Source organism: Syngnathus floridae, chromosome 2, assembly GCF_059516105.1.
Source record: "Syngnathus floridae isolate MCC-2025c chromosome 2, RoL_Sflo_1.0, whole genome shotgun sequence".
Classification (NCBI taxonomy): domain Eukaryota; kingdom Metazoa; phylum Chordata; class Actinopteri; order Syngnathiformes; family Syngnathidae; genus Syngnathus; species Syngnathus floridae.
The window spans coordinates 18,058,137-18,069,053 of NC_142414.1; the positions used below are offsets into that span (position 1 = coordinate 18,058,137).

Genomic DNA, 10,917 nt, shown 5'->3' on the forward strand with positions numbered 1-10,917 from the left:
ATTCCTACATCCTATCACACCACGAACGCAGCATCCGGAATCCCCTTCCCGATCTAATCTCGCGATACTTTGTGGAATCATTTTCCATCATGGCAGGCAGTAAGTTGGTACTTGAGGGTACAGTAAGTATCAAGAGCTTTCTTCTTGGTCTCAGCGTTGTCATAATACCATTGATTAGAACCTGCTTTGGTCACGTTGACTGGGTCTTTGACTACCTGACGGAAACTCCGGGGAAAATAGCAATTTGTCTTCATATTGCTGTTATCAATGGCCTCCTGTTGGTAATATGCAGGGGTCCTCTTTACAAGGTAAGCGTCAACGCAACAATCTAGCGAACTTTTAAGTTTCCTTCAAGTGATGTCTTATGTGATGAATTAAATAAAATATTGTCCAATGGGAGTTTGTGTTACGTGCCACACTTTCGACCGGTTGGTAATCCTATTAGCTAAAGTAGGACGAGACAACAGCATCGTCTGCATTGACCTCCAAACATGACTCTTTATTTGAATTTGAAGCCCTTGGTAAATGTCTCACATGCTTTCAAATGTTGAATTTAGTCGCGTACGTGCTCTTCTCGTCTACATATTGAAATAGGAAATTGCAGCTTGAGGAAGTAAGAGCATGTGATTGTTTCCGTGTACGGGATGTTAATCATCTCTGAAACGATTTCTACTCTAAGCCCCCGGGGTATGTGTTGGTTTTAGGTTGCTGTAAGAGCCTGCTTTCTGGGAGTCATTTTTGGGTGTGGTCTCATCATAAGCTGCACCGAAACCAGTTGGACACATTTTGGCTGGTATGTAAATGAATGTAATGTGATGTGTCTTTATCCTGAAAACTTGGTTGAAAAAATGTCACGTGTACTACTGTCACCTTTGCAGGTACATGTGCTCGCTGGCGTTCTTCCATTACTCTGAGTACTTGGTGACGGCCATCATTAACCCTCAAAGCTTGTCACTGGACTCATTCCTGCTTAACCACAGTCTGGAATACACGCTGGCGGCTGTCTCATCATGGCTGGAGTTCACCGTGGAAAAGTTAACATTTCCAGGTCAGTGAGCGAGATTTGTGTTATTATTATTAAACATTATAATTCTTCAAATGCTGTTTGACATGCCTCATCTTATCTTTCAGAGCTGAAGCAGCTGAGGTGGTTGAGCTTCATGGGTCTGCTCATGGTGCTTTGCGGCGAGGCCCTCCGCAAGGCGGCCATGTTGACGGCCGGCTCCAACTTCAACCACATTGTCCAGAATGAAAAAGCGTACAGTCACGTGCTGGTCACCAGTGGTGTTTATGCTTTCTTTCGACATCCCTCTTATGTGGGCTGGTTCTACTGGAGCATAGGAACACAGGTCTGAAATTTGTTATCAATACTGCAAATTGTACCTTATCGGGTAAAATGTAAACTAACGTGTCCACTCTAGGTGGTGCTGTGCAACCCAGTATGCACACTGGGCTACACCATCGCCAGCTGGAGGTTCTTTCGAGAGCGGATCGAAGAAGAGGAAATTTCCCTCATCAATTTCTTTGCTGAGGAATACGTGGAGTACAAGAAGCGGGTTCACACCGGGCTGCCCTTCATCTCAGGCATCCGGGTGAACTAATAGCGCACAACGCTTGAGGGATCCTACTTGACTCAAAGCAGATCGGACGGGCCGATCGCAAAGAACTCTGCGAGCTGACCCACTAGCTAGCACAGACCAGCAAGCAAGTGGACTGCTTTTACTTGACCAAACTCTACAAGCCAATTAGAGAGACCAAAACATTTCACCGTCGTCGCGTGTACTCTAGTAGCACTTGTTTGCAGTTTTGTTTGCATGCGAGCTCTTGAACAGCAATCACATGTCGGTACAGAGCGGATGGTGGCAGAAGCAGCTCCGGCTGAATTTTTAGGGACATCCAAGTATTACCCTAGTTGGCTGGCAAAAAAAGGAATTTCATACACACTTCCCCCAGCATGTCAAGTCAGATTGCTATTACATGTTCCTGACTTGCTGTTGTCATTTTATTTCCACTGTAACAGCCGTCCGGTTTCCACAGAACTGTATCGGACGCTGTTACTACCTCTGTAGCTGGCTTCTATCACCCACTCTGTTTTACTCATTTTCTGCACAGTTTACGACATTTATAAAGTTGTGACATTTCCAGCCTGAAATGGCTGTAGGGCTACATCGGAAGATGACACTTCAGTCTAACGTGCACAGCCTTCATGGTGAGACAACTAAAAGGCATCAAAGCATCAGGTCCAAACCTTCAACCTCATCATGCTCTGTGGAGCTGATGCTAAGCACTGCCCTCTTTCTTTGGATGTTTTTTTTTTTTTTTAAATGGACTTCACATATGTAGCAACATTGAAAAAAAAAATCATCCTAGAGGACAACTTTTATTTTTTACTGAATGGCTGTGCCCATTATGTCAAATCATACCATCCAGAGAACTGTTGGGCTGTTGAAATAAATGGTGGTGATGCTGCATTGAGAATAGTCACATGTTCAGAGACTAAATTGACTGTAATGTTGAGTCAAACACTGTTCTGTACGTGTAATCCATCGTATGACCTTCACTCAGGCTAAAAACCAGCCCGAAGTTAACTTTAGTTTTTGACAAGTAGGCCTCGTACCTACTAAGGTTTTTTTGTATAGTTTAATTGCTGTATAATATACTGTATCATTAAATTATTTGAGATTTCAGTAATTTCTGCCATTTTTTTTTTACAGTTTCCAATACTGAAATTATGTTGTTTGCATAGTTATATTTCATGTTTGGTGTGCAAGTATTCATATATCCACTTTGATTTATTAGTGTTCTAGTTTGTGAATTGTTTCAGATTTAGTTCTCGCTTTTTTGAAGACGTATTGATGAATATTTGAGATTAGAAGTTACCACTTTCTTAAAAGATATAAATACAATTTTATTATCTGATGTCTATATCTACTCTAGTGCGCTCCCTGTACGTTTACACATTTCTGGTAATTTGAAAACAGTAAACCTAGATACACTTAGAATAGGGTTAGGTGGTACACAAAAATAATGTCGTCGGATGCGACGGTCGAATCGATGATGCGACGGTCGAATTGATGATTCGACGATTGACTTGTCAGTGATTGCAACGCATCCTCGTGATGTGCATTCCAGTTCTTATAAGTGAACTGGATCTTTAGAATCAGTTCACTCAAAAGATTTGTTCAAACGAATTGTTCAACGAATCGTACCCCCCCAAACTTGACACGTACAAAAAATGCATAAAGTTATTAGGTACACCTGAAAGTGGTGGTGTGCCAAATGGAGTGTCCATGTGACGTCACAGATCAACCAGCCAATCTTTTGCCATGATTTTTCCCTAATAATGTGGCCTTTTATTAAGTACACTTGAAAATGGCGGTGTACCTTATTGAGTGTCCGAGTGACGTCAGATCAAGCATCCAATCAGAAAGTGGGGGTGAGGGCGGGTGTGGCACTTTTCACTTAAACTAGGGGTGTCGACCTCCAGTCCTCGAGGGGCCGCGTTCCAATATGTTTCCCAAGTTACCCTCGTTAAGCGCACCTGCGTGAAAAGTTTTAGCTCCTTTCACGTTCTGCAGGAGCTAAAACTTTTCACGCAGGTGCACTTAACGAGGGAATCACACGGACACTCCATTAGGTACACTGCCATTTTCAAGTGTACCTAATAACAGGCCACTTTATTAGGGAAATATCATGGTCAAAGGTCAGGTGTCATGCTGTAGTCCTCGGGGGCGCGATCCAATATGTTTTCCAAAGTTACCCTCGTTAAACGCACCTGCGTGAAAAGATTTTGGTCATTTTCACGTTGTGCAGGAGCTAAAACTTTTCACGCAGGTGCACTTAACGAGGGAATCTTGGAAAACATGTTGGAATGCGGCCCCAAGGACTAGAGCTTGACACCTGTGACCTTTGACCATGATATTTCCATAATAAAGTGGCCTGTTATTAGGTACACTTGGAAATGGTGGTGTACCTAATGGAGTGTCCGAGTGACGTCACAGATCAAACAACCAATCAGGAGGTGGGGGTGAGGGCGGGTGTGGCACTTTTCACTTAAGCTTTTTCCCTATTGGCCTGTGATGCACATCACTAGTATAAAACAGTGCATGCGATCCCTGTATATCATGTCGAAACAGCTGACTGGTTAATGCCGTGGCCTCTTACTTGGGAAGATCGTGGTTCGATCCCATGTGTGCCAATGTGCTTTTACTGTGCAATTAACTATTTATTCATCTATTCTTTTTGTTTTTACCTCGTGTAGTGTACCTATTGAAGTGTCCATGAGGTGTACCTACACATGTCATATAAAGCAGTTAACCAAATGTCTGATTTTTACGTTTTAATTGGCGAATATAAAAAAAAGGAATAAAACACCAGACAAGTTTTAACATAAATGTTTATTAAAATAATAACAATGATAAAAGTACATTTCAAACCAGCAATCCAATTTGAAACTGCAGTAGATATATTGGATAACAATATTTAGGCGTATACACGTTATTGAAAAACTACGATAAGTGTTATAAAGTCAAGATTACCCAAAGAGAAGCATAATCTCCCCGTTGTTGCATAACGGCGCATACCTTCATGCAATAAAGTTAGCCGTTAGCTTGGCTAAAACGCGCATAATAGAAGTGGTGTTTAAGTGAGTGGTTCTTTCTTTCCTTGGCAAATCGTAAATCGACATTCTGGTTTACATAGTTTACGCCAGGAGACGCAACACGTTCACTGACTGGTCCGTTGATGCACGGGAAGGAAGGCAGTTCACCCATTAACTCGTTCGCGAACGGGAAAGTCAGGATAGTTCCCTCACTGATCCGTTCTCACGATGAACTGGAAGAAATGCAATTCACGACTCGTTCATGAACGGGAAATTACGTATTTTTCTTCTTCGTTTTGTTTTACGGCACCAGGTTCAATGCGCATAACAGGTGTTGTGCTCGATTTGGTTCCCCCGTGAGATTTTGTTCCCCCTGCCGCGGGAGCGCGCACAGCTTGTTTGGAAAGCGAAAAACCGATGCCGTACGGCGTCGTACGGCGTCAGCACTATGTTGTTTTCAATAAAAACATGAAGAACTCACGTTTGCGTCAGTCAATTTTAATTTTTATAAGGGATTATTGTCATTTGATGTCTTTAAATTCATCCGCGTTCTGCCATTGAAGCGGGGTGCATTCAAAGACCAGTCGTAAAGACGGAACACTCACTCACTTCACCAAAAAGCAAGGATATAATTACGTGAGCTCTTTGCATAAACCTCGATGCAAAGAAACTCCTCCTTTTGGGTACCGTTACATGCTACAAGGAGTATATATTACAAAGGAGACTTTATTCTTAATTGTAATCATCATTCATCCATCCATTTTATTACTCAGGTATTTTCAAAGCAAATTAATATTGTTGCATTTATTAATTTGCTTTAAAATGACAGCGCAATATAATTAAAAGCTGACACTCTAGCAATGTCAAACGTGTTAGTTTAAGAAAAAGCCAAGATTGTGATCAAATCTTTCATAACGACAATGATTTGAGTGAATTGATTTGAATGAATAATTGAGAAGACATTTCAGTTCTGAAGGCTCCTTTTGTCCCAAGCAAAGTGAAAGGTGGTGGGATAAAAATTGTAACAGGAACGCTATAAAAAATGTCAAGCCGTGAATATTTGTGCCCCCCTCCCATTTTGAGAACGGTGAGTCCTGGACATCGACTGGCTTTTTTTCTGTCTTCCTGGGGGTCTGCTCAGGTAGTGTGGCAAATTTGAACAGGTTCCCTCATTCCTGGCCCAAGTTACAGGGGGGGAACAAATCCTCACGGGGCACCCGTGAGGATTTGTTCCCCCCCCTTATTTTGAGAACGGTGAGTCCTAGACTCCAGCTGTTTTTTTTCTGTCTTCCTGGGGGTCTGCTCAGGTAGTGTGGCAAATCTGAACAGGTTCCCTCATTCCTAGCCCAAGTTACAGGGGGGGAACAAATCCTCAGCTGTTTTTTTTCTGATGATTTGTGCAGTGATACTGTTATTAATGCACTTTATCAACGTCTTTGGCCTTATTTGGGTCAAACAACTTTGACAACTTCAATAATTTCAATAAAATGTGTAAGGAACAAAATTAATGCCAATTGAGTTATGCCAGTTATAATCTCTTAATAACGTTGTTGGGCCACTAATTGGCCCGACAACAATATTAAGATATTCAACGTCTTAACTTCATTGATAATTTTGCAAGATATAATTCAATAAACAGTACTAATACAGACAGACCTTGAGTCTGTAGCCCAAGTTACAGGGAGGGAAACATATCCTCACGGGTGCCCTGTGAGAATATGTTCCCCCCCATTTAAAACGGTGTAAATGTAAATAAATGATTTGTGCACTGATAACTTTACAATATTGGATGTTAAATAAATAAATAAACAAATAGATAATAATGTTTTTTAATAAAGTTTAAAGTCATTATTTTTGATGTATGTTATATGATAACGAAACAAAGTTGTTTGACCAAAATAAGGCCAAAGACATTGATAAAGTGCATTAATAACAGTATCACTGCACAAATCATCAGAAAAAAACAGTTGGAGTCTCGGACTCACCGTTCTCAAAATAAGGGGGGGAACATATCCTCACGGGGCACCCGTGAGGATTTGTTCCCCCCCTGTAACTTGGGCTAGGAATGAGGGAACCTGTTCAAATTTGCCACACTACCTGAGCAGACCCCCAGGAAGACAGAAAAAAAACAGCTGGAGTCTAGGACTCGCCGTTCTCAAAATAAGGGGGGGGAACATATCCTCACGGGGCACCCGTGAGGATTTGTTCCCCCCCTGTAACTTGGGCCAGGAATGAGGGAACCTGTTCAAATTTGCCACACTACCTGAGCAGACCCCCAGGAAGACAGAAAAAAATCAGCTGGAGTCTAGGACTCACCGTTCTCAAAATAAGGGGGGGGAACATATCCTCACGGGGCACCCGTGAGGATTTGTTCCCCCCCTGTAACTTGGGCCAGGAATGAGGGAACTTGTTCAAATTTGCCACACTACCTGAGCAGACCCCCAGGAAGACAGAAAAAAACAGCTGGAGTCTAGGACTCACCGTTCTCAAAATAAGGGGGGGGAACATATCCTCACGGGGCACCCGTGAGGATTTGTTCCCCCCCTGTAACTTGGGCCAGGAATGAGGGAACTTGTTCAAATTTGCCACACTACTTGAGCAGACCCCCAGGAAGACAGAAAAAAAACAGCTGGAGTCTAGGACTCACCGTTCTCAAAATAAGGGGGGGGAACAAATCCTCACGGGTGCCCCGTGAGGATTTGTTCCCCCCCTGTAACTTGGGCCAGGAATGAGGGAACCTGTTCAAATTTGCCACACTACCTGAGCAGACCCCCAGGAAGACAGAAAAAAAGCCAGTCGATGTCCAGGACTCACCGTTCTCAAAATGGGAGGGGGGCACAAATATTCACGGCTTGACATTTTTTATAGCGTTCCTGTTACAATTTTTATCCCACCACCTTTCACTTTGCTTGGGACAAAAGGAGCCTTCAGAACTGAAATGTCTTCTCAATTATTCATTCAAATCAATTCACTCAAATCATTGTCGTTATGAAAGATTTGATCACAATCTTGGCTTTTTCTTAAACTAACACGTTTGACATTGCTAGAGTGTCAGCTTTTAATTATATTGCGCTGTCATTTTAAAGCAAATTAATAAATGCAACAATATTAATTTGCTTTGAAAATACCTGAGTAATAAAATGGATGGATGAATGATGATTACAATTAAGAATAAAGTCTCCTTTGTAATATATACTCCTTGTAGCATGTAACGGTACCCAAAAGGAGGAGTTTCTTTGCATCGAGGTTTATGCAAAGAGCTCACGTAATTATATCCTTGCTTTTTGGTGAAGTGAGTGAGTGTTCCGTCTTTACGACTGGTCTTTGAATGCACCCCGCTTCAATGGCAGAACGCGGATGAATTTAAAGACATCAAATGACAATAATCCCTTATAAAAATTAAAATTGACTGACGCAAACGTGAGTTCTTCATGTTTTTATTGAAAACAACATAGTGCTGACGCCGTACGACGCCGTACGGCATCGGTTTTTCGCTTTCCAAACAAGCTGTGCGCGCTCCCGCGGCAGGGGGAACAAAATCTCACGGGGGAACCAAATCGAGCACAACACCGGCACTTACTGGTTGAAGTCATATGAACTGAAAAAAGAACGAATCACTTTAGGAAGTGATTCGTTCACTCTCGTTCACTGAAAGAATTCGTTCTTCCGAACGAGTCGTTCACTCACGAGCCAACACTAACGCATGCGCACTCCGCACTCGCTCTCTTTGCGAGCTTCTTCGCCATGGCGCCCATTGTAAGTAGAATCGCGTGTCAACAAGCTGTTTAAACTGTTGCTTGTCCTGCCTAAAAGTGAATAACGACGACAAGGCCTCTGCCTTTGTTATCTAGTATGTCCACTGTCCAAACATGGGCTTAGAGGCGGCCTTTTAAATGATTTTATGAAATAGTGCAGGTTTTTTTGCGGCCTATAGCTAACGTTAGCTTCCGCTTGCTAAACTCACCACGTTTTTTACTCGACTGGCTTGTTTTTGTTTCCAAACACGAGCAACCGGATTAATTAAACGCCTCTTTTCAATCGCTCCAATCATCGGCAGTGATCTTATCTCACTGTTAAAAATTGTTTGCTTTATTACTCCAAATCGAATGGGGTGCTAGACTACGACGTGAAACTTACGTCGGCTACCATTAATCGAGTAATTACATATTTCAGGAATACACCGCCGTCGCCTGTCCCAAATTGGGTGGTATAGCTTTGAGCGTCATATCTTCAACCAAGAAGAGCAACTATACTTATTTGATCATTGCGGCGCTGTAAAGGCTGTTAGCATGAAAATGACAGTTTCAATTATGAACATATGAGGAACGACATGTCCTTGATCCGTGGTTGTCAGTAGTGACGGTCAAAATGAAGCCACCTGAATCACTTTTGCTTCAGCTAAAGGTTCATTATTCGATGCTTTATTCATATTAGTTCTCTCCCTACTCCTGCTACCCAGTGGAAAGTAGATCTTTGAAATCAGAAATAAAATAATTTTTAAATGCTTATCATGAAAGAATTGATCGATTTGAATTGATCATGAATCGTTGAGGCTCTCCAGCTAATTGCTTTGCACATGATTTTAAGCTTTGCTTTATTTGAGCGGTGGCTTCTTCAAGACGTCAGTTACACATCGAATGAAAAGATTGTAGGCAGTGACTAAGCGACCACAAGTATCAGTATCACAATTTTAGCAGTTGGTGTATGGTGCAGATTTAGTAATATAGTGTGCTCTAAAATTGATATGCTATTTAAAAGTTGTGGGCCTTATTTTAATATGAAAATGTACTTGTCTAGCAACTCCAACATTAATGTAAAATATTAGTTTACAGAAAATTGTTTGAATCGATTGCTGTCATTGGATTAAACAATATAAATTTAGCCTAAAAGAAAACTGATGTTGAACGATTAGCTGCGTACAGTTGGGTCAGGTGAGAGACATTTTTTGTATTCATTTTCTTGTAGGCTTTGTGTTGATGTACAAATGTGACAAAAAGTGTGCAACTTAAAGGTCCCCAAAGAACACCAAAGTTGTGTTGTCATTAAAGCAGAAGAAGCACAACACTGGGAAAGGTGGGAAGAAGAAGAAGCAGGTCCTCAAGTTTACACTGGACTGCACCCATCCTGTTGAAGATGGTATTATGGACGCCGCCAACTTTGTAAGTCACTTGTCTATTGAGGGAATAATTAGAGCACGGGAGGTCAAATAATATGAATACTTTTTTCTTCAATAAAAAGCCAATGTTACGCTCAAGTTTGCTCTGCCAACTTCAAACATTTGTGTGTTTTTGCAGGAGCAGTTCCTGCAAGAACGCATCAAAGTTAACGGCAAAGCGGGCAACCTCGGCGGTGGGGTGGTGTCCATCGAGAGGAGCAAGAGTAAGATTTCCATCTCCTCAGAGGTGCCCTTCTCCAAAAGGTAAACTTTCACCCCAGTAAGCTTTTGTCATTTATTTATTACCATTAGCTTCTTGTAAAATCCAAGTGTATTTGTGTAAGTGGCTACATTGAGTCACATGTGACAAAGACGGTGATCAGAAAGAGCTTAGTAAAATGGGTGGTGAGGTCAAATCAAGGAATTATTTGTTTCCTCTCGGGATAAAAACAAAGAAAAGCGATCAGTTACTCATTAAGTAAAAAGTATGAAGCAAAAGTAAACTTTATACTAATACATAACTGTTTGGAAAATTTTCATCAGGTTTCAAAACACTTAATAGAAAAATTCAAGCATTCTCTAAGACGCCGTGGCATTGTATTGTACCTAATTAAATAAATTTAATTGACGTTTTCTAGTGGTAACATACAGGTACCAAAATGGGACATAGGTTAATTGCTGCTCCTGACATTGACATTCTCAATTTGGCTGTCGTGTAGGTTCAAATGAATCCACAGCTTAAAAACCAGATTCGGCATTCACATAAACGTGTATTCATTGTGACAACATGGGGAGCAACTCACATGATCAAATTAGCATTATTTTGTTTACTCAAATGGTTAGTATCAGTCGTGGTTTTGCAGTGTAGGCGGCTTTCCGGGCTACATGCTTTGACATGTGAATAAACAAATTTGTTTGTGATGTCTTTTAGATATCTAAAGTATCTGACCAAGAAGTATCTGAAAAAGAACAATCTTCGTGACTGGTTGCGTGTGGTGGCCAACTCCAAGGAGAGCTATGAACTGCGCTACTTCCAGATCAACCAGGATGAAGAGGAGGAAGAAGACGAAGATTAAATTCCAGCTGATTTTGTACAATAAATAACTGTTTTCAGTGACAGGTGCTATTTTTTTCTTTTGCAACTCAAATCTGTTGTCGCACT

General features: G+C 41.4%; 2 protein-coding genes across 4 annotated transcripts; both read left to right on the forward strand.

Annotated features, from left to right (window-relative positions):
- Window positions 1-58: 58 nt before the first annotated feature.
- Window positions 59-2,691, forward strand: icmt (isoprenylcysteine carboxyl methyltransferase). The gene is made up of 5 exons (XM_088369840.1): window positions 59-308; window positions 705-793; window positions 879-1,048; window positions 1,132-1,349; window positions 1,422-2,691. Exons 1-5 carry the CDS (start codon window positions 90-92, stop codon window positions 1,599-1,601), a joined length of 876 nt encoding a protein of 291 aa, XP_088225966.1. The 5' UTR covers window positions 59-89; the 3' UTR covers window positions 1,602-2,691.
- Window positions 2,692-8,195: 5,504 nt separating this feature from the next.
- On the forward strand, window positions 8,196-10,872 carry LOC148402342 (large ribosomal subunit protein eL22). 3 transcript variants are annotated; one of them, XM_088368671.1, is made up of 4 exons: window positions 8,196-8,356; window positions 9,649-9,759; window positions 9,895-10,019; window positions 10,687-10,872. In XM_088368671.1, exons 1-4 carry the CDS (start codon window positions 8,345-8,347, stop codon window positions 10,829-10,831), a joined length of 393 nt encoding a protein of 130 aa, XP_088224797.1. In that variant the 5' UTR covers window positions 8,196-8,344; the 3' UTR covers window positions 10,832-10,872. The 3 variants fall into 3 exon arrangements, with proteins under 3 accessions (XP_088224797.1, XP_088224798.1, XP_088224796.1); XM_088368672.1 differs by having other exon boundaries at window positions 8,285-8,356; window positions 9,652-9,759; XM_088368670.1 differs by lacking the exon at window positions 8,196-8,356 and adding an exon at window positions 8,954-9,004 and having other exon boundaries at window positions 9,652-9,759.
- Window positions 10,873-10,917: the final 45 nt, after the last annotated feature.

Coding starts and splice junctions, on each gene's coding strand:
- icmt (XM_088369840.1), top strand. CDS start 90: ATGGCAGGCAGTAAGTTGGTACTTGAGGGTACAGTAAGTATCAAGAGC. Junction 1,049..1,131: donor GGAAAAGTTAACATTTCCAG/GTCAGTGAGCGA, acceptor CTTATCTTTCAG/AGCTGAAGCAGCTGAGGTGG. Junction 1,350..1,421: donor ACTGGAGCATAGGAACACAG/GTCTGAAATTTG, acceptor TGTCCACTCTAG/GTGGTGCTGTGCAACCCAGT.
- LOC148402342 (XM_088368670.1), top strand. CDS start 8,969: ATGAAGCCACCTGAATCACTTTTGCTTCAGCTAAAG. Junction 9,760..9,894: donor TTATGGACGCCGCCAACTTT/GTAAGTCACTTG, acceptor GTGTTTTTGCAG/GAGCAGTTCCTGCAAGAACG. Junction 10,020..10,686: donor GAGGTGCCCTTCTCCAAAAG/GTAAACTTTCAC, acceptor GATGTCTTTTAG/ATATCTAAAGTATCTGACCA.